At 68.1% G+C, this 23087-nt stretch overlaps 2 protein-coding genes across 2 annotated transcripts; both read left to right on the forward strand.

Annotated features, from left to right (window-relative positions):
• Nucleotides 1-43: 43 nt before the first annotated feature.
• Nucleotides 44-14462, forward strand: CHLRE_02g090950v5 (uncharacterized protein). Its single transcript, XM_043059423.1, has 9 exons — nucleotides 44-4047; nucleotides 4291-4530; nucleotides 4758-4886; nucleotides 5051-5572; nucleotides 5843-6481; nucleotides 6645-10235; nucleotides 10402-11083; nucleotides 11226-11793; nucleotides 11894-14462. The coding sequence occupies exons 1-9, from the start codon at nucleotides 403-405 to the stop codon at nucleotides 13680-13682; spliced, it is 11805 nt and encodes a 3934-aa protein (XP_042927057.1). The 5' UTR covers nucleotides 44-402; the 3' UTR covers nucleotides 13683-14462.
• Nucleotides 14463-14781: 319 nt separating this feature from the next.
• Nucleotides 14782-22073, forward strand: CHLRE_02g091000v5 (uncharacterized protein). The gene is made up of 10 exons (XM_043059424.1): nucleotides 14782-15385; nucleotides 15673-16183; nucleotides 16434-16515; nucleotides 16845-17369; nucleotides 17806-17964; nucleotides 18577-18714; nucleotides 18990-19118; nucleotides 19472-19552; nucleotides 19774-19911; nucleotides 20142-22073. The coding sequence occupies exons 1-10, from the start codon at nucleotides 15139-15141 to the stop codon at nucleotides 21396-21398; spliced, it is 3267 nt and encodes a 1088-aa protein (XP_042927058.1). The 5' UTR covers nucleotides 14782-15138; the 3' UTR covers nucleotides 21399-22073.
• The last annotated feature ends 1014 nt before the right edge of the window (nucleotides 22074-23087 follow it).

Raw genomic sequence — 23087 nt, forward strand, 5'->3', positions numbered from 1 at the left:
GAAGGTAGAAACGTTCTGAAGCCATAGAAGATAAGAATGATGGATTACCGTTGCTGTAACTTGGAGCTTATCTAATAAGTAACCAAGCCGCAAAGCTACTGAAGAGCGTTATATACACAGCGTGACAACATCAGGATGAAAGCAACAATATGATGTCTCTCCCTTGCAGAAGCTGTTGGAGAGAGGGGCCAGTAGCACTGCAGCGCTAATAACGCCGCAGAATACGCAAGCGACAGCGTATGCCTCGATGCGCAGTATATTCAGAATGATTGCAAAGCTGCAAAAATTGTGGATAGTCGCAAGTGGACCAGCGTCGAGGTGACATCAATAGCTCACTATCGGGTTCAGCACGGAGGACGCAGCCGACGCGTTACTGGCAGTCTTTAAGTTCTATTAGCTTCAATGAATGGGGCCACATGGAACGGGCCCAGTACTAAGCGCCCTGGCGTTGCTGGCTCCGGGCGAGCAGCTTCGCCAGCGGCTCGGGCGCCGGCGGGCGGCGTTGGCACTGGTGTGTCAGCAAAGGCGCCAACACCCTCCGCCGATGCCGCAGCCCCGCCAGCTCCAGGCAGCTCCGCCGCTGGCGCCAGGCGGCCGTCGCCTCCGGCAGCTGCATTGGCCTCCGGCAGTTTCGTAAGCCCGGCTCCTCCGTCCGGCGCCCTCTCGGCCGATCCGGGGCTGCTGGGGCAGGGTCTCGGCACCTTGGGCGCCCCAGGCCGCGGCTTCGCAGCAGGCGGACCGCAACCCAGCCAGGCTGGCGGTGCTTTGGCCTCCGGAACGAACTTCCACACGAACACACACACGCCGCTGTCGAACAGCCCAGTGCCCACACTAGCGCGGAAGGGCAGCAGCAACGCCACAGCCGCCGGCATCGCCACCAGCGCTGGCGCGGCGTTATCTGGTGGCGACGGCGTGAGTGCAGCGGTGGCGGTGCCGCCGGCGTCGGGCGCAGGTGCTACAGCCTCCCGGCCGCCGCCAGTGCCCGGCTACGCGCCCGTGCACCTGGTGCAGCCGCCGGCTGCTACAGCCAGCCCCGCGCGGCGCGGCAGCGGCAACGGCAATGGCGACGAGACGCCGCGACAAGGCGCGACCCAACAGCAGCAACAGCAGCAACAGCAGCAGCAGTTGTTTGGCCGGCGGTCAAGCCGCTCTGTGGTGGCGGCCGAGGGACCCCTGGACCCGACCGGGGCTGCCGGCAGCGCAGCCGGTGCGCCTGCAGCGGCGCGAACAGCGCCGGGCACGATTGGTGGCGGCGGCGGCGGCGGTGGCGGCGGTAGCAGTCGGAACTCGCCTGCACGGCAGCGGATGACGTCGGAGGGGCCAGCGCTCTCTGCCCCAGTGCATTCGACGCCGGCGCGACTGCAGCAGTCTCCGCCGCGGCAGCAGCAGCAATCTCCGCCGCGGCAGCCGCAGGCGGGGGCCGCGCAGGGCATGGCTGCGGCCTCCACCTCCACTTCTGCGCCCGTGCCGATGCCGGCGTCGCGGACTGCTGCCAGCAAGCCGCCGGCGACTGCCGGCGGCAACAGCCGCATAGGAGCCGCCGCCGGCAGTATCCTGCTGGCCGCGTCGCCGCCTGCCGCCGCTGGCGCTGGCGCCAGCAGCAGCCTAGGCGCTGCCACCGCTGGCGGCCGCATCCCGCGTTCGTCTTCCCTGGCAAAGCGGACCCCTGAGCCATCTTCCTCCACCAGTGGTGGCGGCTCCGCCTCGCAGTTTCCCTTCACTGCTGAGGAGCTGCTGACGCCGCCGCCGCCGACTGCCACCGCCTCGCCCGGCTCGTGCGCGGGAGGTGTCGGCGATCCAATGCTGCTGCGGCGGGCCGGCTCCCGTAACAGCGCCAGCAGCAGCTACGGCACTGCTAGCAACCAGCAGCAGCAGCAGCAGCAGCAGCAGCAGCAGCAGCAGCAGCAGCAGCAGCGCACGATGTCGAGCAACGGCTTCGCGTTGCCAGGCGGCGGCGCCGGCGGCGCAGCTGCCGCAGTCAGCGGCGGCGCCGGCGGAGCCGGCGGAGTTCGTCCGCCGCTGACCCGCTCCATCACGCCACCGAGTCCCACTGCCGCCGTCAATGCCCCCGCCATGCAAACTTCACTATCAGGTGCCTCGATGCCAGGTGCCGCCACTGCCAGCAGCCCAGCCGGAGGCCGCCGCGCGGGTCAAGGCGTGCGCCCCCCGGCAGGCCCCAGCGCCCCCTTCGCCGGAGTTGCAACTTCTGCCAGCTTCGCCAGCGGCGGCGGCAGTGGCGGCGGCAGCACAAGCCCCATGGGCAGGAGCTTGTCGGCAATCATGGCTGGCGGCGGCGGCGCTGGCGGCGGTGGCCCTGGCGGCGGTGCTAATGGGGCCTTCGCTGCAAGCCACAAGACCGGGTCGGAGTCGGGAGCGGCGCCCGGCGCAGGGTCGGCGTCAGGGGCTGAAGGCCACTCGTCCGCAGGTGTCACTAGCAGCGGCGGCAGTGGCGCGCTCTTGCTCGAGGGGCGGGCCAGCGGCGGCGGCGGCGGTGGCCTCCCAGGGCTAGCGGCTGGACGCGAGCGCGGCCGGCCGAGCCCCATCCCACGCCGCGCCGCCAACCCCACCGTGGCGGCGCTGGCGGCAGCAGCAGCGGCGGCGGCGGCGGACAGTGACGGCAGCAGCGAGGGTGGCAGCCTGGCAACGACGGCGCGCGGCGGCATCACGGCTGCTGCTACTGCTGCTGCTGGCGGTGGCGGTGGTGGTGGCGGCAGGGGCGCGTCGCCGCAGCGACAGCGGGCGCCGCAGGCCCACGCGGCAGGGGGCGCCGCAGCGGTTGCTGAGGCTGCTGCAACGGCGGCGGCGGCGGTGGCTGCGGGGTCGCGTCCAGCCAGCGCGGCGACCAGTGTTACTCCTGCAGAGCCGCCGCCGCAGCCGCGCCTGCTGCACGTGCAGCCGGCAACCGCACACGGCGTCGCCGCCTCCGCAGGCGGCGCGGCGGCGGGGCAGCACCCGCCGCTGCCGGACGGCATCACCGGCCGCCTCATTGTCCGCACCCCCGCCAACGGCGCCGCGTCAGGCGCTGCACACGGCCAACCTCAGGCTTCCTTCCTGGGCTTTGACGCCCGTCCACACCAGCAGCCGCACCACCACGACCTTCGCGGCAGCGGCATCGAAAGCGAAAGCGACGGCAGTGGCGGCGACTCGGAACTGCCGCCATCGGCGTTCGCAAGCGCATCTGCCGCCACCGCTGCCGTCGGTGGCTGCGGCTGCGGCTGCGGCGCTGCTACGGCAGTGGAGCGGTCGATGCCGTCGCTGGGAGGAGGCATTGCGGAGTCGCCGCCGGCGTTCACGCCGTCGCCCTCGCTCCTGCTTGGCGCCTCGCCGCTCCAGCAGCAGCTGTTTAAGAGCGGCCTCGGGAGTGGCGGTGTGGAGGGCGTGCTGCGGGAGGGCGCGGACCGACTGGCGGCGCTGCTGCAGCTGCAACAGGAGCTGCGGGAGCAGCAGCGGGAGCTGCGGCGCCAGCAGCAGCAGCAACAACAGCAGCAGCAGCAGCAGGAGCACCGCCGGGGCGGAGCGGGTGAAGGCCCAGGGTCAGCGCAGGAGGAGGAGGACGAGGAGGAGGAAGAGGGCGATAGGCTGGTGAGCGGGGAGGCAAGGGCCGGGCAGCAGCCGGGGCAGCAGCTGATGCACATCCGGCTGCACAACCGGTCCCAGCCGCAGGCGACGACCTCAAGTCTGGCCAGTGGCGCAGCCGCAGCAACGGACCAGCACCTCCCCAGCAGCAAAGGTGGTGAGCGCGTTTCATTAAACGCCGCCCGGCCGCGGACGGCTGCGCCCAGGAAAGCCAGCAGCGCTCGCCAGAGCCCATCCGCGTCTCCAGCCAAGCTGCGGCAGCAAGGCGGTGGTACTACTGAAGTACGAAGTGGCGGCCGTGGCGGCGGCGGTGGCGGCGGAGGCGGTGGTGAGGGTGGCGACAGCAGCAGCCCCGGCCGACTGGCGACGTTATGGGCACTGGTAGAGGGAGGCGCGGCGCCGGCGGCGGTGTGGGAGCACCTGCGTACGTGCGCACCCTGGTCGCGTGAGGAACTCACCGCACGCGGCACGGTATGAGAGCGGGGCGCGGGGTGCGGGGCATGGAGAAAAGGCTTTGGGTAGGGTTGGGCTGGGCTTGGCTGGAAGACATGTGTGGCTGACATGGGTCTGGCGCGCACCTTTGTTGGACCCGTCTAGAGATCCAAAACAAAGCAAATGAGTTATGACGCACACCCTTGTGTGCCAATAACACACCTACTGCAATCATATGCTCAATAAAGAGAAACATGATTGTATTTGCTCCTATTCGCACAGGGGGGCCGCACGCTGTTGCACGCAGCGGCGGCTGGCAGTCCGCCTGGCGGCGGCGCCGCCGCGTCCTCGCCCCAGACCGCGACCGCGTACACCATCGGCAATACCAGCGGCAGCGGGCGGGCCACACGGCGGCGGCGTTCCCCGGCCGAGCAGGAGCGAGTGGCGGCGGTGTGTGGTGTGCTGCTGCGGGCGGCGGGCGGCGCCGTGGCGGACGAATTGTTGGCGGCGCGTGAGGACGAGGTGAGGAGCAGTGACACGCCCCTGGTGTGCAAAGTGTGGGCAGTAGTGGTGCACGACCTCCTGCAACCCTGACGTCTGTTGCACCTTCTCCCCTTCCCCGATTAAACCAGCAACTTATTTTCTCCGTCTCTCGTGGACGGGCAAACCCTCTCCCTGTTTATAGCAACCCGTGTAACCCTCTCCCCTCCCTCCAACCTCGTTCACCCGGCACTCCCGCCCGCCTCCAGTCCGGCTACACAGCGCTGCACCTGGCGTTGCTCGGTCGCGCCACACCCCTGGTGGCCACACTGCTGAGCGCCGGCGGCGGCAGCAGCTGCGGTCGCGACTGCCGGCCCTTCTTGGACCTCACTTGCAAGGTGGGTTGCGGTGCCGTCGAGGGACGTGATGGCAACACGGGCAGCCCAAGTCGCATTCTGGCGGTGCTGGTTGCGCCGTGCTCGCACATGCAGTGTTTTCCAGACCCACCTCCCCCCGTGACCTGCCCCCGTGACCTCCCCCCGCCACCCAACCCCCAACGCAGGTGGCTGGGCAGAACGCGCTCCACATGGCAATGCGCGGCTGCGACGCGGCGGCGGCACTGCAGCTGCTGGCGGCGGGCGCCGACCCTCGCGTGCAGGACCAGGCGGGACGCTGCGCCGCCAGCCTGGGACTGCGGCCCATGGGCAGATCTGGATCCAGCTCGCGGGTCCAGCGCCGTAACCGAACGGTTTTGGGATCCGGATCCGGGTTCGATTCCGGTGACGAGGACGGCGCCATGGATCCGGATCCAGCTGGTGCCGGAGGTGGAAGTGGCGGTGGTGGGGTCGGAGGGGATGGGCGGGAGGTGACGCTGCTTGAGGGCTTACTGCGAGGACTGCTGCCAGCGCTCCAGTCCCACCTGCAAGACGGCGGCACGTCGCCAGTGTCGTCGTCGTCGTCGTCGTTGTCGGCGGCGGCGGCGGGCAAGCGAACTGCGGGCGGTGTCGGTGGCGGCGACCGGAGCCTCGTGGCGGGCTCGGACGTGGAGGGCGAACTTCGTGGTGCAGCCCTTGTCAACGTGCGGGTGAGTCCAACATGTCGAACGTGTGTGCTGCCAGTCTTCGCCCCCCTGCACTGTCGTGTTGCTAGTGTCATGCTGACAATTGTTCCGCCCGCCAGGCGCGATACATCAAAGTCAATGTACAAGATGTCAGGTCCAGGTGCTTAAGCGTTGGTGGATAGCGGCTCCGTAGGAGCCCGCTTACAAACCAACCATGCCCTGCTGCTGACCACGTGCGCGCCATCGCTCGCCGCGCCTGCCGCCACCCCTTCCCCGCTACGTCCCTCTGCGCAGGTGGGCATAGCGCACATGCTGCAGGTGCTGCAGGCGCACCAGCCCAAGACCGCCGCCGCCCTGCTGGAAATGTCACTGCGCCACATGCGCCGCCGCCACGCCGAGGGCGCCGCCAGTCGCAGCAGCGGCGGCGGCGGCGGCGGCGGCGGATGCGGTGGCGGCGGCGGCGGCGGCGGCGGCGGCGGCGGCGGCGGCGGCGGCGGCGGCGGCGGCGGCGGCGGAGGCGGTGGAGGCGGCGGCGCGGGACCAACGTCTCCTCCCTGCTCGCCGGCGCTCAAGCAATGCAGCAACAGTGCTGCGGGCGCAGTGGTGACCCCGTGCTCACAGGCGTCGCGCTGCTGCCTGGCGGCAGCCGATGCCTGGGAGCTGGTGGCGGCGGCGTGCCGGCTGGCTATGGCGGCTCCGACCGGCGGCGGTGTCTCGGCCGCATTGGCGGCAGGGCCAGCCGGCGGCGGCGGCGGTGCGGACGGCGGCGGCGCCGGTGGCAGCGACTACCCGCATTATGTGGCCAGGGAGGTGCTGACGCACTTCCCGGAGGCTGCGGCGCATTTCGGGGGCTGCGGCGCGGCGGCGGCTTGCATCGCCGCGTGCTGCCCCAGCGTGGCGGCGGAGGTGGCGGAACACGCGGCCAGGCACGGGGTGAGTTCTGCGGGCATGGGGTTGAGACATGGTGCCCGTACGGATGCGTGCTAGGTAGCAGCATCGGCCGCCTAAGGATCCCGCAGTAGGCTGTTGCTTGCTTGCGTGTTTCGTTTCTGGTTTCGTCACGCTCATATGCAACACCTTGACAACGATGGTTCAGGGCCCGGAGCTGCAGGCGGCATTCGCGCGCAGCTTCAGCCTGCGCGGCCTCCACACAGCCGTCCACGCCTACCTCTTCCCCGAGCTCGCTACCGCCAGTGCCACCGCTTCCGGCAGTGGCGTCGACGCCGACGCCACCGCACCTGGCAGCAGCTGCAGCTTCATAGGCGCGGTCGCCATCGCAGGCCCTGCTGTGCCCCAGGCCCGGGCCCCAGGCCAGCAGACGCCGCATAGCAGTGGTGACGTGGAGGCGCCGGCGGCGGCGGCACAGGCTGCCGGCTGGCGCCGCTGTTGCGGCTGCTGCTGCGGCTGCTGCTGCGGCGCACGCCTGGGGTGCTGCTCCCCTGGAAGGGGTGCTACTGCTGTCACGCGTCCGGCGGGCGCAAAGTGCGGCGGAGGTGCCGAGAAGCTGGCCTGCTCCTGCTGCCAGGGCGAGGCGTGTGCAGCAGGAGCTGCCACCGGGGACGCCCCTTCGGGCGAGCTGGTCTGGCATCCAGAGGCCCGGCGTGTCTTGAACCAGCTGTACTCCGGCCTCGCTACAGGGGCCGAGCGGGCGGCGGTGGCTGCGGCGCACGGCAACGGCAGCGGCGGTAGCGGCAGCGGTACTGCTGGAGGCGGCGCCGCACTGGCGTTTGCGCTGCTGCAACACGCGGAGATGCGCCAGCCAAGGGCCGAGCGGGATGCCTCCGGTTGCGGCTGCGGCCAAGCGGGTACCCGTTGCTGCAGCGGTGGCCTTGGCTGTGGCAGGTGCTGCGGTGGCCTTGGCTGTGGCAGGTGCAATGGCGGTGGTGGTAGGCAGGCTGCTGTGGAGTGCGAGGCGGAGGACGAAGCTGGGGAGGCACACGGTGTCCTGGTGGACCTGGCAGGCACGACCGCCTTCGGTCGGCTGCTACGCGTCCTCGCCTTCTCCGCCGCCGCCGCCGCAGCCTCCGTTGACGGCGGCTTGTCACTAGCCACCGACACCTGTAGTGCGAGCAGCAGCAGCAGCTGCAGTAGCCCGGGAGTGCCGCCGGGCGGCTTTGCTGCAACTGCGGCAGCAGCTGTCACCGCCCACCTTGCACAGGGCCTACACGCCGCCGCCGACGCGCACCGCCGCACGTGCAGCAGCAGCGATAGCAATGCCGACAACGACAAGAGGGGGCGCCGCTGCGGCGCGAAGGCGGCAGTGGCTGCAAGCATCAATGGCGGCGCGGCGCCGCTGCCTGTTGGCGGCGGCTGTTTTGGCGACACGGGTGACGGCAGCGGCGCGCTCGACGCGGGGCGGCTGCTGACAGCGGCCCTGGCAAGCACCGACCCGCCCGGGGCTGTGTTGGCAGTAGCAGCCTGCTGCCGCCGCTGGGTGGAGGCGCAGCAGGGTCTGCGGCTGCGGCTGCTACAGTCGGGAGCCGCCGGCGGCCGCGAGGGCGCGCTGCTACTGCCGCCGCCGCCGTTCCTCTCCGGCCTGCGGCCGGTGCTACTGCGCGCCGTGCTGAATGACCACCCGCGCGCTGCCGGCGAGCTGCTGCAGCTCCCCAGCACCGCCTGGAGCTTCGCTTCTGCTACTGCTTCTGTCGGTACGGCAGGAGGCCTCCGCACGGGCAGTAGCAGGGCACCTGGCGGGCAAAGCCGAAGCCGCAGCGTTCGGGTGTCTGCCTCGGGAAACCCGCAGCTGGTCTGGAGTGTCGAGGACGCGGCGGTGGCTGCGGCTGTGGGGCTGGACAGCAGAGTCTGGCCTGTGGAGGTGATGGCTGCGGTGCGGGAGCACTTGGCCGCACTCAAGCTCGCCTACGGCCGTGGCGGTCGAGGTGCTACTGCCGGCGGCGGCACCGGCAACGAGGTATCCGCTAGCGGACCCAAACAGCACGGGGCTCTGGTGCAGGGCGATGAGCAGAGCCAGCAGGAGCAGCAGCAGGAGCAGCGGCGGTCGCCGCAGGGCGGCAACGGGTCGGTCTCGGCGTCACGGCAGCAGCTAGATGCGTTGATGGCGGCGGTGGTGCGGGCGCGCGGCAGCGCAGGAGGGGGCGGTGATCAGGGCAAGGCCGCGGCTTCTCCCAGAGAAGGATTCAGCGACAACGAGGAGCAGGAAGATGGGGGTGACAGCAGCTCAGGCAGTGCTGATGGTGCCACGGCCGCGGCTGGGGCCGCGGCGGAAGACGCGCTGCTTCAGCAGCTCGCGGCCGCCGGTAATGCCCACCGCAAACCCAGCTCCCTGCCTCCCATTCTGCCCCTGGGCAGTCGCGGCACCGCTGCAGTGGCCCAAGGGGCTGTAGCAGCGGACGCCAACAGCAGTAGCAGCGCCGCCGGCTCCCCTGCCAGCTCCCTTCCCACCGGGCCGGCGTCGCCGGGCCCCGGCCCGGGCCTGTGGCCGCTGCGCCGCACCAGCAGCTCCGGCAGTAGCAATCGGGTCCACCCCGGCAGTAGCACTGGGCCCGGGGCTGTAGCAGTAGCCGAGGGCGAGCCGGCGCCGCAGGGGCTGGGCCCAGGGCCGGTGGCGGAGGCTTCATCATCGGGGGCAAAGCGCCTGCCGCCCACGCCTGAGAGTGACGGCGAGGGCGCTCAATCCCGTTCATCACTCCCGACAACGCACCCAAGCGATGCGGTGGTGGACGCCGCGGCTGCTGTCACAACGCATTCAGTGCCTGTGGCGGCGCCCTCGGCTCGGCCCGGCCTGCCGCCTCGTGGCGTTGGACTGCTACTGCCGCGGCGCTCCCCAGACACCGACACGATTGCAGTGACAGACCCTGCAAGCGGCAGGGAAACTGTGGCAACCGGCGCTTCCTTCCATGCAGCTTTGCCTGCCGCTGCGGCTGGTACCCCTGGCGAGACGGCGCCAGCCGATTGCTTTTTTCCGCCGCAACCCACCGTGTTGGATTGGCTCGAGGCACGTGGGGTTCCGCCCTCCGTGGTGCTGCGCCTGGCCCGGAGCGCGATGGCAGCAGCTGTAGCCGCCACGGACGCCGCAACGCAGCAGCAGCAGCAACGGCAGGAACAACAGCAGCAACAGCTTTCGCTGTGGCTGCTGGCGGCGCGGCGGGCGGTTGCGCACGTGGTGCTGCTGCTGAGTGAGCCGTACGGCCTGTCCGGCGGCCACGTGGTGGCCCTCGTCAGTCAGTTGGACGAGATGGCTGCAGCAGCCCCGGCCAGCAGGCCAGCTGTAGCAGCAGCAGCAGCAGCAGCAGCAGCAGCAGCAGCAGCAGCAGCAGCAGCAGCAGCAGCAGCAGCAGCAGCAGCAGCAGGGCTTGCTACAGCTGCTGCTACCACCTCCTGCCCGGGCGCTGCCGGGGCTCTTGATGCACTGCTGCGGCACTGCGCAGCGGGCGCGTGCGGCCCCTCCACACTCCGAAGCATGGCTGAGGCTGGCACCAGCCCCATGGCCGTGTCGCTGCTGCTGTCGCTGGCACCGCAGCTGCCAACGCGGCTGCTGCCGCCCTGTGCCGAGGTGCAGCGACTGCACCCGAGCTTGGCAAACAAGCTACTGCGGCTGCAGCAGCAGCATCTGCGGGGAGCGGAGCCGGCTTCACTTCCGGTGGCGGGGCCGACGGCTGGGTCGGCTGCGGGCGCGGTGGGATGCTCCGAGGAGCTGACACGGGAGCTGCTGCAGGGCTGGCGCAAGGTATGCGGCGTGGCGTGGCGTGGCGTGGCGTGCCACACGCGTCCGGGCGGCGTCCGGTGTGACCTGAGGACCTGAAATTCCCGCCCTGCCACCTACCGCTGCTCCGCCCCTGCCTCTGACTCACTCTCACCTCTCTTGTAATCACTTCGCCATCTGCCTTGTTCAGGAGCGGTGGCGTATGGCGTTCTGGGAGTCTCTCCTGCGCCCCACAGACCCGCTGCTACCCAGGCTGCGCGGCCTGCGCCTGCTGGCGCCCGGCTCCTTTGCACCTGCGCCCGCGCCCACACCCGCCCGGGCACTCGCCTGCGCCCTACACGCTCCCGGCTTGGCCGCTGCCGCCCAGTCGCACCGTCATCACCGCTTCCCGGCAGTGCTGCGGGCCTGGTCAGCTTGGCGGCCGCACCGCTGGCCCCTGGCGGCCGTAGCGTGGACGGCGTGGGTGGCGTGGCTCGCCTGGCAGCGGCTGCGCGGCTGGGCTGTAGCAGCGGCTGCAGCGACGGGGGCAGCGGCAGTAGCAGCAGCCGGCCGTGGGCAGAGGCGGTGGCACCAGCTGCCGAACAAGCACAGTCGCGGCAGTAGCAGCGGCGCCTGGAGCCTCGCTGCTGCTGCGGGCGCCCATGGTGCTACTGCCGCCCCTCCCGCCTCCAGGCGGGGTGCTACAGCCGCCGGCAGCAGCGGCAGTCAGCTGCTGCTGGTGCACCCGGTGCTCGGCGCCGCCAGCCTGCAGCTCGGCAGTAGCGGCAGTAGCGGGGCCGCTGAGGGGCTGTTGCAGGCGCTGGTCGGCAGTAGCGCGCCGCTGCCGTGCTACGGCTCACAGCTGGTCGGGGAGGTCACGCGCGCGCAGTGGGGTGAGTGAATGAAGGGCTTGCTAACCCCCGTCACGCTAACTACCGCTTGCTTACTTCCTACCGGCCTGTTACAAAATGTGCGCTGCTTGGAACCATGTTCCTCAGTTCTCTTAATGTCACCTGCTGATTGGATCTTCCGCAGAGCTGTTCGGCTCCTGGCTTGCGCTGCTGGAGTTCGCACAGCGGCTGTTGGCACTGGCCGTGTGCGGCGCCATGGCCGGGCTACTGCTGGGCCCCGGCGGCCTGCCCGCTGCCGCTCTATCGCCTGCTGCAGCCGCGCTTCGTAGCAGCGACAGCGGTGGAGGCAGCGGCGTGTGGCCGTTCGGCAGCGGCGCACTGGAGGTGCCGTCAGGTGGCGGCGGCGGCAGCGGTGGCCGCGCCGCCGCCTCCTCCGTACTGTCGTGCGTGCTGCTGGCGTTGGCGATTGGGGTTCTGTTAGAGCAGTTGGTCCTGGCGGCGGTACAGGGCGTACGGCGGTGGGCGGTACGGCCAGCCCACTGGCTTGAGCTGGCGGGCGGCGGTGTGCTGCCTGTGGCGTGCGTGGCGGCGCTGGCGGCGGCGCACGTGCCCGAGAATGTGCGTCATGTGGCAGCGCTGGCGGCGGTGACGGTGCTTGCGCTGGCGGCGCGCGTGGCGGCGGCGGTGCCACCGCTGAGCGCGGCGGCGTCGCTGGTGGCTGACCGGCTGCTGCTGGTGGGGAGGCAGATGAGGTGAGCATCGTTATGTCACCAGAACAGCATGACCCACTGAGAACTGCTCCGATGCCAAGCCGCTATTGGTCTTACGCGGTGGCTCCCCTATCGCACACAGGTCGTACCTTCTCCTGCTTGTCTTCCTGGCGGCGCCCTTCCTGCTGGCCCTGGCGCTGCTGATGCAGCCCACCGGCGACAATAGCAACAGCACCCTGCGGGTTGCCAGTGGCAGTAGCACGGTGGGCGCCATGGCTGGTGAACTGGTGGGCGGTGGCGTCAGTGGCGGCGGGCTGCACTGGCCCACACTGTACGACGAAGTAATTGCCAGCAGTAGCAGCAACAGTGGCGGCGGTGCCTCTGCTACAGCCTGGTGGGATGAGGGGCTTGCTACTGCCGCACTGGCGGCGTACGCGCTGCTGGCGGCGGCGCTGCTGCTACTGCTGGTGGCGGGCGCGGTGGCGGCGGTGGTACGACAGCAGGCGACGGCGGCGGCATCGCACGGCGCGAGGTTGGCGCGGCGGCGGGCGGCGGTTATTGTGGAGGCGATTGAGGCCATGCCACGCCGCACGGTGGCGGCGCTGGCGGCCGCGTGCATGCCGGGTCCGTACCTGCACACGTGCGTGCCGGCGGCGGGCGCGAAGGTGTGTGAAGCTGCCGCTTTGTACGGCAGCGGCGATGTTGATGGCGACGGGGATGCGGACGGCCGCTGCGGTGTTGCCGACGGCGGCGTGTGGGCTGGCGCGTACGCGTCCGGCTCGCTGGGTGGGGGCAGCAGTCCACCGCTGGGTGGCTTCGGCGTAGCAGTGGCGTCTCCGGTGTTGGCGCGGCGCAGCAGCCTCGTCACAAGCGGCTCGGCTGTATCAGCTGCCTTGGGGGCTACCCACTACTACGGGTCGCACGGCAGTAGCAGGAGCACATCGCCCTTCAGCGGCGCGGCCGGCGTATCAGCGGCACACGGCGGCGGCGGCGGCAGCGATAAAAATGGGGCTCGTAGCTTTGCCTCGCCTCAGAGGCCGCCGCGCTCCGCCCTCAGTGTGCGGTTTGAGGATGGTGTGTTGGCACGCCCCAGCCGAGTGCAACTGCCCATGCAGCCCATGCAGCCCATGCAGCCCATGCAGCGCATGCAGCCCATGCAGCCTGCACAGCTACTGCCCCAGCAGCAGCCGCCCTTCCCCATGTCCAGCCAGCAGCAACTGCCGCTGCTGCCACCTCTGGCAGCGAGCGGCAGCGGCAGCGGAAGAAGCGGCCGCGGAGCGGCGCCGGTGCCGGCACAGATGGCAGGGGCTGCGGGGCGGCACCCCTCTGCCGCCCCTGCGGTACTTCCTAGCGGTGGTGGTGGCGGTAGCGGTGGCGGTGGTGGAAGAGGCGCAGTGACGGTCGCCGAGGCAGGCGTCAAGCAGCGGCAGCAGCGGTCAGCTGAACGGCGCAGGAGCGGCACCGCCGCGTCCGCCACTGCAGCGAACACCACCGCTCAGTCCACAGCGGATACCGGCACGACTCCTCATCCCCACTACCATCATCAGTCCCGCTCTGACCCGGGAGAGCAGCCCAGCGCTGGGCCAGGGGCGGTGGGAGGCGAGGCGGCGCTGCCTAGGCGGCGCCGAAGCAGCAGCGGCGGCGGCGGAGCCGCCTCAACTTTGGGCGCAGCCACTTCCGGCGGTAGCCGAACAGGTGTCGTTACGGTGACTCCTACAGCTGGCCACCAGGACCACTGTAAAGTGCCTGACGTGTTCCCTACGTCGGCGATTGGCTCCGCTGCGGATGCTTGGTCCCGGAATTCGTCTGCGGGCGGAGCGCCGTCATTCTCCGCATTGCCGTACATCACCCCGGCGGCGGCTGGCTTGGCGGCGGCGGCGGCGGCGGCGGCGGCGGCTGGCTTGGCGGCTGGCGGCAGTCGTGGCGCTTAGTCATGGCGGCGGACACGCGTGCTGAGGGGCTGCGGATGTAGTAACACCTGCCGTGTGTGTGGCGGCAGGGAGCGGGAGCCGTTCACGGAGGCAGCCCCGGACTGGTCAAGGCTGTGGCTAGCGGAGCGCAGAGTGGCTGACGTGAAGGGTGGTTAGGCTGCTTAATCAGAGAATAGCGGTGCATGTCATAATGGCTTGCACATTTTGCATTTCGTTCATGTTGCTTCATTCAAGAGTTCTGCGGGGGCACCGGTCCGACGCACTCATGCCCAGTACGCCGCAGGATGTGTCGCATACATCATGGATGCATGCGTGCTGCAATTTTGCCTGGATTGGTGCATTCGCCAGTATTGAATATTCTTCATGCGCTGTTAGGGCATATCGTACACACAGCATGTGAAAGTACATGCTGTTTGAGCGGGTAGGAACGGGTTGACTTGAGCGTGTTGAGCGAGCGAGCTGTAGCACGGCTAGTAGACTGGCATCGTTGTGGACAGGCACGTATCTGCCACCCCCGTGCCGTGCATCTACCGCGCATATTTACAGTTGTCAGGCTTAACTCATTCATGGCAATGGGTTAAGGGCAGGCGTGGGCGCACGCGTATCTTGCGCTGGCAGCAAGGTAGCGCACCGTGGTGAAAGGCAGGAGGAGAGTGAAGTGATGACGTGAACCGGGTCCTGGAGGGCGCGCGCGATTTGGTGGGCCGGAGGGTCGGCGGTGCTGGGCCCAGGCCCCAGGGCTGCGGGTGGCAGCGGAACCGGTTGTAACCTGCACGTTTCTGCTCATGTACCAAGGCAGGTCATGTACACCGTCACAGACACTGTCATGTCGTTCCCTGGCTCAGACCATCCGCTCCTATCCGCTCCGCCAGCGCATGGGTGGACCCGACAGCCACAGGGGGTTGCACGGCTAAGGCTCAAGGCAAGGAGGCAGGCGTGATATCTCCCGCCGCTGCTGGCCTCTGGCGCGTGGGGTGCATCGGCAGCTTGGCGGGTACGATTCAGGCGCGGGCACGCCTGATCGAGGGTGGCGTGCCGGGGTCTGGTCATGCCTATCTTCATAACGCCCCGTTGTGCCCGACACATACCGTATTTTTACTTACGGTCATTGATAAGGCCCGGCACTGCAACATCATTCAACAGACTTCAACTTCAAGACTGCACCTGTACCTTGCCTAACGGGTCACGTCGCTGTCCCTCCCTTTCGCTAGGTTGTATATGTTGGGAGTCAAAATGTTAAGAATATAGTCTTATTAAGGCGACGATGCCGAGCAACGCAATACAGGAAGAAACTGCTGGTGGCGATGGAGCAGTGGAAGCAAGCTCTTCATTAGGGAGCTTCGCGGAAGACGGCGTACTGGAGCCAGAAATTGAAGAGGACGATCAGCTGCCGGCTGCATCTGCACACTTGCCGCCGCGACCCCCGCGTAATGCGCTCGTCCGAAGTTCTGCGCCGATGGGCGCTCGGATGGCAGCAGCGGACCCTTATGCGGTCGTGTGGGAGCAGCACGTTGTGCCCGGCCTAGCAAAAACCAGCACCATGCCCCGTCGCTCGGCGGAGCGCAGTCCCGCCAATCGGATTCCCAAGTCCCTCTCCACGGCTTACCTCATGCCCGGAGGTTTTGTGGCGGAGGGGGTCACGGGGTCGGAGGGAGGGCTGGCCTGGTGTACAGGCACGAGCACAGGCATGGGCACGGTGCCAGGTGCGTGCAGGCGGGTGATAGAGGAAAGGTGGGCGGGGGAAGCGAGCAGGCACTCGCCATGTGCTCCGTGAGGGAGGGAGCAGAGTGGTTGATGATGGCGGGCAATGGAAGGCAAAGGACTGTCACTGCATAGGCTGCTAAGTGGTGCAAGCGATGCGGAGGCAGACAGGCCCAACGACAGCTGACGGCAGCGACTCATGGGCTGTTGTGGGCGGCAGTTGCAGCAGCAGGAGGCTGCCCGTGCCTAGTATGACTTATGACACCTTCACACACGTTGCACGTCGCAGAGGCAGGGCAGCAACAAGAGCTCCACCCACCGCTGTCACCGCTGCCGCCCACGCCCCAGACGCCGGCGGAGGCGGCAGTGCCGGGCCTGGGCCCCGGCCCGGGTCCTGTGCAGCTGGGGACTGGGCCGAGCTTCACAGGCCCCACCGGCGCCGGCCCTACCGGCGGCGTCGCGACGCCAGGCGCGCTAGCGGCGCTAGCTGGCGGCATGCCGGCAACGCCAAGCGGCAGCGGCACCACAGCGCTGGCGTCGACGCCGTCGGGCGCCGCCGCCGCCGCCGGATCCTTGCCGTACGCTGTACGGCACCCGACGATAGGCCACGTGGGGTACGGCGGCGGGGTGGCGGCGGGCGGCGGCGCGGGCATGCGTGGAGTCGGCGGCCTTGGTGGCGGCGGCGGCGAGGCGGATGAGGGGCTTCAGAGTTGGCGGTCGTATGTGGCGGCGGAGTCGAGGCCGGCGGAGAAGCTGCCGACGGCGGACATCGTGTGGGGCCAGACTGAGCGGGAGCGCGTGTGAGTGCTTGAGGTTGCATGCGGGAGGTTTGCGACTGGGGGAGAGAGAAGGAGGGGGAAGGAAGGGCAGGGGAACCGAGAGTGGCATTCAGAGCTGGTCAGTGCTGCGGTGGGGTGTCTTGAGGCGCCGGGGGTCGTTGGCACACACACACACACACAACGGGCTGACTCCGACCCTCAATCCTTCATCCCTGATCCACGTTTCCCTCGAGCTCCTTCCCTCTCTTCCCCACACAATCTCCGCCTGCAGTTACAACTTCCTGCTGCACGTGCCGTACCAGCTTGAGCGCCTGATCGGGTTCGGGTCGCTGCTGCTGGTCGACTCATTCCTGGTGAGAGGGAGGGCGGGGCCACGGCAGGGAGGTGGGCTGAGCTGACGTGGGCAGGGGTGTGGGCAGGGCTGACGTGGGCGTGAGGTTGCAGGTGACTCGGATAGCATATGCCGGGGGTGGGGTTTGCATGCTGGGGTCCAACGTATAGGGGGTGAGCTGACACCCTGAGGTCACCTGCCCACAGCATTCAAACACCAGGCAGGCGGCGTTCTGTATTTCCAGGTAGACTTGGGACACCCGAAGCTCGTTCTCGGCTCACAAACAACCGTGTACAGGTGACTTTAATCTCTGCTCCCATCTCGTGCCCGTCCACAATCCCTTCCTCTCAGGGCGTGTTCACGCTGCTGCCGCTTCGTGTGTTGGCGGCGCTGGTGCAGCTGTGCCGCGGCCTCATACAGCGCCGCGGCCCCGGCGGCCCCCGCCCCAGCACAAGCGCCGCCAGCCGCCGGACTGCAGCAGCCGTGCGCATCTCAGCAGACGGCGGCGTCGGCGCCGCCGCTGCGGCGGCGCCGCCGCCGCCGGCACATGCCTCCGCCGCGGGAACGCGCTCGACCCCCTCCGCCTCCACCGCCTCCACCTCCTCCGCCGCCTCCGGCTCGCAACAGCCCCAACAATCCCTCCCCCACACGCCGCACGCACCGCACGCGCCGCATGGCTCTGCCCCCGCCCCCGCCCCGGTGGCGCGTCTGTCCGGCAGCCAGCTTTACGACATGCTGTGCCTGGCCATCCTGTGCGGCGCCGCCGTCGTGCTGCGTGCTGTGCGGCCCGGCGCCATCTACTATTGGCTCAAGGACATCACCAGCGAGTTCCTCAAGATGTCTGTGCTGTCCACCGCATTCGACATGAGCGACAAGGTGCGAGCTGAGTGGGGGTTGGGAGGTGGGGTTGGAGTGGGGTGGGGTGGGTGGGGCGGGATGGGGGTGGGAGTGGGGTGGGGAGGGGTGGGGGTTGGGGGTTATGTGCTCGAGCCCAAAGAATCCCAAGAGTCAAGGAATTGTCGCCTAACTCAGGGCGTTGGGGGAGAGGGGCGGAGGCAGGAGGGGCAGCAGGCAAGGGCGGGGGGTTGCGTCTTACCGCCCCAGGTTGACGGGGGTTGGGCGTGGGCTGGGCATCAGCGACACAGGGCGTCAGGTGTACGTGCCTGTGCAAACGTGAATGCTGCTTCCCTTGTGCCACTCTCCTTCCGTCCGCTCACCGCCAAACCTGTCAGCGAACCCACCAGCCAACCTACCTACCAACCAACCAACCAACCAACCTTCACCAACACTTAACCACCTAACCACCCCGCAGATCCTGTCCAACTTCGGCAACGACGTGCTAGAGGCGCTCAGCGGCACCTGCACCCAGTGGCTGGCGGGCGGCGGCAAGAAGCGCGCCGGCCACGTGGCGGCGGACGCGGCAGTGGCGGGGGTGGTGGTGACGCTGCACGGCCTCACGCTCATGTGCCAGGTGCGGGTGCGTGTGTGTGTGTGTAATGTGTGTGTGTTATAAAAAACGAAACGAAAGCCCGCCCAGACGACGCCGGAGTTACTTACGGATACCTACCAATTTACCGAGCGTCGCGTGGTTGCCGCCACCCAGGTAGTCATACTTACCCGCGATAAGCCTGTAACCCCACGGGCGACCATTCGGCCTGACCCCGCGATGCACCTGTATGCGTCCATGCTCCGCACCCTGGGCGCGCTAAACAACGTTTACCCAGCACGCCTAATGTGTGTGTGTGTGTGTGTGTGTGTTTGTGTGTGTGTGTGCCTTTCAAACCACGAAACGGAGCCCGTCCAGACGGCGCCGGGGGTGTGTGTATGTGTGTATGTATGTGTGTTCACGTTTGTGGTTGAGGCGGGAGAGTTTTTGCCGTCCTTGCAGTTGTGCGGCAGTGAATTGATGCCGTATCACATCACAGCCGCGCCCCCATGTCGTGCACAGCAGCCGGACTGGCACACCGTTACCGGCACCAGTCACATACTCAACTCGGCGCTTCCATCCTCCCAACAGTTATGCCCTCTCACACCTCCACACACCCGCACACTCCCTCTTGCTCTCTTTCATGCGCGCATGCAGGCGCTGATTGTGGCTGTGGCGCTGAACTCCAGTCGCAATGGGCTGGTGGCGCTCCTCATCGCAAACAACTTCGTGGAGATAAAAAGCACCGTGTTCAAGAAGTGGGACAGCACACGCATCTGGGCGCTGGTGTGCGCGGTGAGCGGCGGGCTGCGGAGAAAGGGGAGGGGAAAGGGGAGTGAAGGGCGGGCCATCATGTCTACTTGGAAGCGCATCGCGATACCGGTTCCTAAGCGCCCTTCCTTTATTCATGCCTGGGCTCTTCCATCTCCTCCTCCACACACGCCCCCCCACACGCCCCCCCCACCCTGTGTACCTTTGTACCTGGCTACGACCTCACTTCGTAAACTTACTGCATGTAAACCCCCACATACACACGCCCCCCCCCCCCACATACACACGCCCCCACGCAGGACGCGGTGGAGCGCTTCCATCTGTGGGTGGTGCTGGCCTTCGTGGTGGTGGAGGAGATGGACAGCAGCAGCAGCTGGGCGCCGCCGCCCGACTACCTGCGCGTGTGCGGGCTCATGCTGGCGGCGGAGGTGTGCGTGTGCGTTTGCGTTTGCGTTTGCGTGTGTGTGTGTGTGTGTGTGTGTGTGTGTGGTGGAGGGGGGCATGTGCCCGGGCCCCTTCATCATCAGTAGGCACACCCAGCCCCCTCTGGAAGGGGGCTGCGTGTATGGTGTGGGAAGGGGGCTGCGTGTATGGGGGTGGGAAGGGGGCTGCGTGTATGGAGTGGGAAGGGGGCTGCGTGTATGGGGTGGGAAGGGGGCTGCGTGTGCCGGGGCACATCTGGGTGGGGAGCCGCGGAGCTAGAGAAGGTTTGGAGGCCGACTCAAAGCGATGTTCGTCCGGCACTGGCAACAAGCTCACGCACGCGTACACGCGCGCACAGGTGGGCATCGACGTGGTGAAGCACGCCGTGCTGGGCAAGTTCAACGACGTGCGCCCCGGCATATACCGCGAGTTTCACCAGGTGGGTGTGCAAGAGCTGCCTGTGGTAGTGGATTCCATACACAATCACAGTTATCTGCACTCGCCTTGCCGGCCCGCGGGCCCCTCACCACCTCGTGTGGCCTGCCTTCCCGCCCCCTTGTGTCTCTAATTTCCTGACTAAATATTGTGGTTGCAAGAAATCCCTCCCTCCCTCTTTTCCTTGCTAATCATGAATGTAATCCCCCTTCCTCCCGGCCTCAGGAGCTGTGCACCAAGGCCCTCGCCGCCCAGAGCCACTCCGCGCCCCGCCTGCTGTTCTTCCACCACCTTGCGCCCGCCGCACTGGCGCTGCGCATCGCCACCACCCTGTTCTGGCTGCGAGTGGAGACACGCGCGCAGGTGGGTGGGAGGGAGCCGGGCGGGATTGGGAGGGGGGGGGGAAACGGGGGAGAGGCGGCGCTGCGCAAATGGACAAAGCAGGTTGCACGGTCGGCTTGGTTCGCCTGGCCAGCGCGTGGATGGTCCCTGCACCTTTGAATATGATCCTATGCACATGCAGCATGCACATGCAGCATGCTGCGGATGACACCGCTCACATTGTTTCGCCCACCCGTGGACCGCGCACGCAGGTGTGGCAGCGAGTGGGCGTTGTGTCGGCGCTGTGGGTGGCAGCCTGCGGCTTCAAGCTGCTGTACGGCTACGGCATAAAGCTGCTGGCGCACTACTTCGTGTCGTACTACAGCCGGAAGTACGGCAACAAGCACGGCGGGCGGCCGGGGCCCGTCGCGCGCGCGGCGGCGGGTGGCGTCGTGGCGCCGCCCCCGGTGCCGCTGCCCGCCGCGGCGGCTGCGGCGGCGGGCGGCTCCGGAGCGGCGGGCGCGGGTGTGGGCGGTGTTTCGGGGCCCACTGGTCTTAGTGGGGGCGCGTCGGTGTCCGCGGGCGGCACCGCACCGACGCCTGGGGCGACGCCGTCAGCTGCGGCTGCCGCTGCAGCGGCCGCATCGGCAGGGGCAGTAGCAGGGCCGCCGCCGCCGTCGCCACGCAATTGGTTCTTCGGCGCTGGCGGCGGCGCCGCCGCGCCCGGTAGCGCCGCTGCCGCAACGCTGGCTGCGGCGACCGCGGCAGCCGCGGGCGGTGTTTCTGCTGCGCCGGTGGCGGCGGGTCTGCTGGGCGGCGGCGGCGCCGCCGCCTCGGCGGCGCTCCCGGCGGCGCCGTCACTTGACGTCTTGTTGGCGCAGTCGCAGCGCCCCATAGGGAATCCCCAGGCTGCAGACGGCAACCCTGCTGGGGCCGCGGGGGCGACTGGCGCGGGCCCCGACGGCGGCGGCAGCACCTCGGGCCCGGCGGCGCTGCAGGCTGCGGAGGCGCTCGCGGACAGCCCTCCCACGCCCTCGCCATCCGCCGCCGCCGGTGCTGCTGCCGCTGCCGCCACCGCTGGTGCCACCCCGGCGCCGCTCCTCGCCGGCCATGCAGTGGTGCCGCCGGCGGCGCCCGGCGGTGGCCATAGCTTGAACGGGCTGGCGCCGGTGTCTCCGGCGGGGGCGCTGACACACACGCAGTCCAGCCTGAGCCTTGGCGGCGCCGTGCCGCACAGCAGTGGCCCGCAGGCGGCCTCAACCTCAGCAGCGATGTCGTCAGCGGCGGCGAGCCTGTCGCAGCGGCGGCACAGCGCCGTGGTGATGTCCAGCACGGCCACGGCCACGGCGGCGGCGGCGCCGCCGCCAGGTGTTGCTGGCGGCGGCGATGCCGGCGGCGGGAGTGCGCTGTTGGGTTCGGCGTCGGTGGGGGCGCCGGCCACCATAGCAACGCTGCTAGCGGCGCTCGGAGGCGTGGGGGCAGGCGGCGCGGGCGGGGGGGTGCCGGACGGGCATGCCAAAGTGGAGTGAAGAGCGGCGTGGCGTGTGGGTGCCAGCCGTGGTGCCAGCGTTGGGTTGGGGGCCGCAGGGGCTTGTGGCTGGGGCGTGCGGGTTGACGGGGAAGCTTGCTGCTTGCAGCGCGCGCACACGTGCGGAGGCAGGTGATCGCTCGGGATGGGGTACGCATGAGTCAGCATCATGCTGCCAAGACACCCAATGTTTGGTGCCCCCGTCGCCCATGCCTCATTTGGTGACCCTACGACGGCAGGCGTGCGCTGTTGTATATGTGGCGCGGTGATAGCGCTTGAGCAGATTCTATCGAGTGAAAGCGACCGTGATGGCTGAGGTTGACGTCGTCGTGTGAGGCATGTCTAAGTCCACAAGGCATGGCGTGGCGGGTTACACTGTATGTAACACTGACATAAGTGGATGCGCACGGTTCTTGTGTGCAAGGTCCGTAAACATCCGTTTGCACGGTCGCAGGGGTTTGCAGAATACGCAGTCCACCCCTGGGTGTAGGCGATACATCGTAGCGTGCAGCACGCAGGCTGCGTTCCAGACAGATGCTGTAAGAAGGGGCAGGTGAACGCAGGTGCGGTCACTTTGGAAGGCTCGGTTTGGTGCGACAGGTGGCGAAACAGGTGGCAAATGCCGGTAGCATTCGTAAGCGTCGCTTTTGTGCAACAAAAGTTGGTCAATTGTTTTGCCTAGACAACAAATTCAGGCTTCTCTTGTCCAGACCCAGACACCGAAGGCCGCTTTACTACTTGCAGGTCACGCCTGCATGCCATCCTACACAAGGATGTCAGTTCACGCAGGTTCGCATGCAAAGGGCCACCCTGCCCCAGCGACCTCGCTTGCAGTCGACACACTGCATTCACTCCCAGCTCACGCACAGAGTCTCCGGGTGTTGCGGCGGCGCTTGCGGGATGCCCGGGGCGCTCACGCGCCCGGCCCCTTAATCAGGCGGTGTTCATACAGCCGCTGCGCCGGCGCCTCCTTTTACACGCCGAGTCCCTGGTCGCCCAACCCCGCGGACCTGCATCGCTGACGGCAGCCGCTATGACAGCTCGCACTCCGACATTTACGTCGCCAACGGCGACCGCGTGTCATGCATGTGCAATGCTGGCGCGGGAGGTGCATGTAGTGCATGCTGGGCGCTAGCTGGCTGCTGAAGATGCGAAGAACATACCGGTAGTCCTCTGCGGGGCAAAGGGCTGCGGCACAGCTTGGCATGCTTGCCAGGCCCCCCCAGTCGTCCTGATCCTCTTGTCATGATGCCCCAGGTGACCCCTCCATCACCTGGTGTGTTCTGCTCCTGCCGACCGCGCAGGATCGGACCACGGCCACATTGCCTCCAAGGACAGCGGCGCCCTGGCCTGGCATTACGATTTACGAGTGCAGCGGTGAGCAGTAGTGCATGCAGCTGCTGGGTTGGCAGTGCGCCGCTCCTGCAATGGAACTGTGTCTCCCCATCTCCACAGCTGGTTTGTCTTGTGCCAAGCTTGGGCTGAAATCCATCGGCGTGCCCTTGATGCTTCGCCGCCTGCAGGCCAGCACAGCTGATGGTGCGCTCCATCAACCACTGGTGATGCGCCGTACGTCCTCGGCTGGAGCGGTCAAGGCGGGGGAGCCCAATCGAATGGACTAGTGCACCATTAATCTTAACGCTCCAGTGGACATGCATCCACTAATGCTTGGCAGCTATGATTCCCACGT

Source organism: Chlamydomonas reinhardtii, chromosome 2 (genome assembly GCF_000002595.2).
Source record: "Chlamydomonas reinhardtii strain CC-503 cw92 mt+ chromosome 2, whole genome shotgun sequence".
NCBI lineage: Eukaryota > Viridiplantae > Chlorophyta > Chlorophyceae > Chlamydomonadales > Chlamydomonadaceae > Chlamydomonas > Chlamydomonas reinhardtii.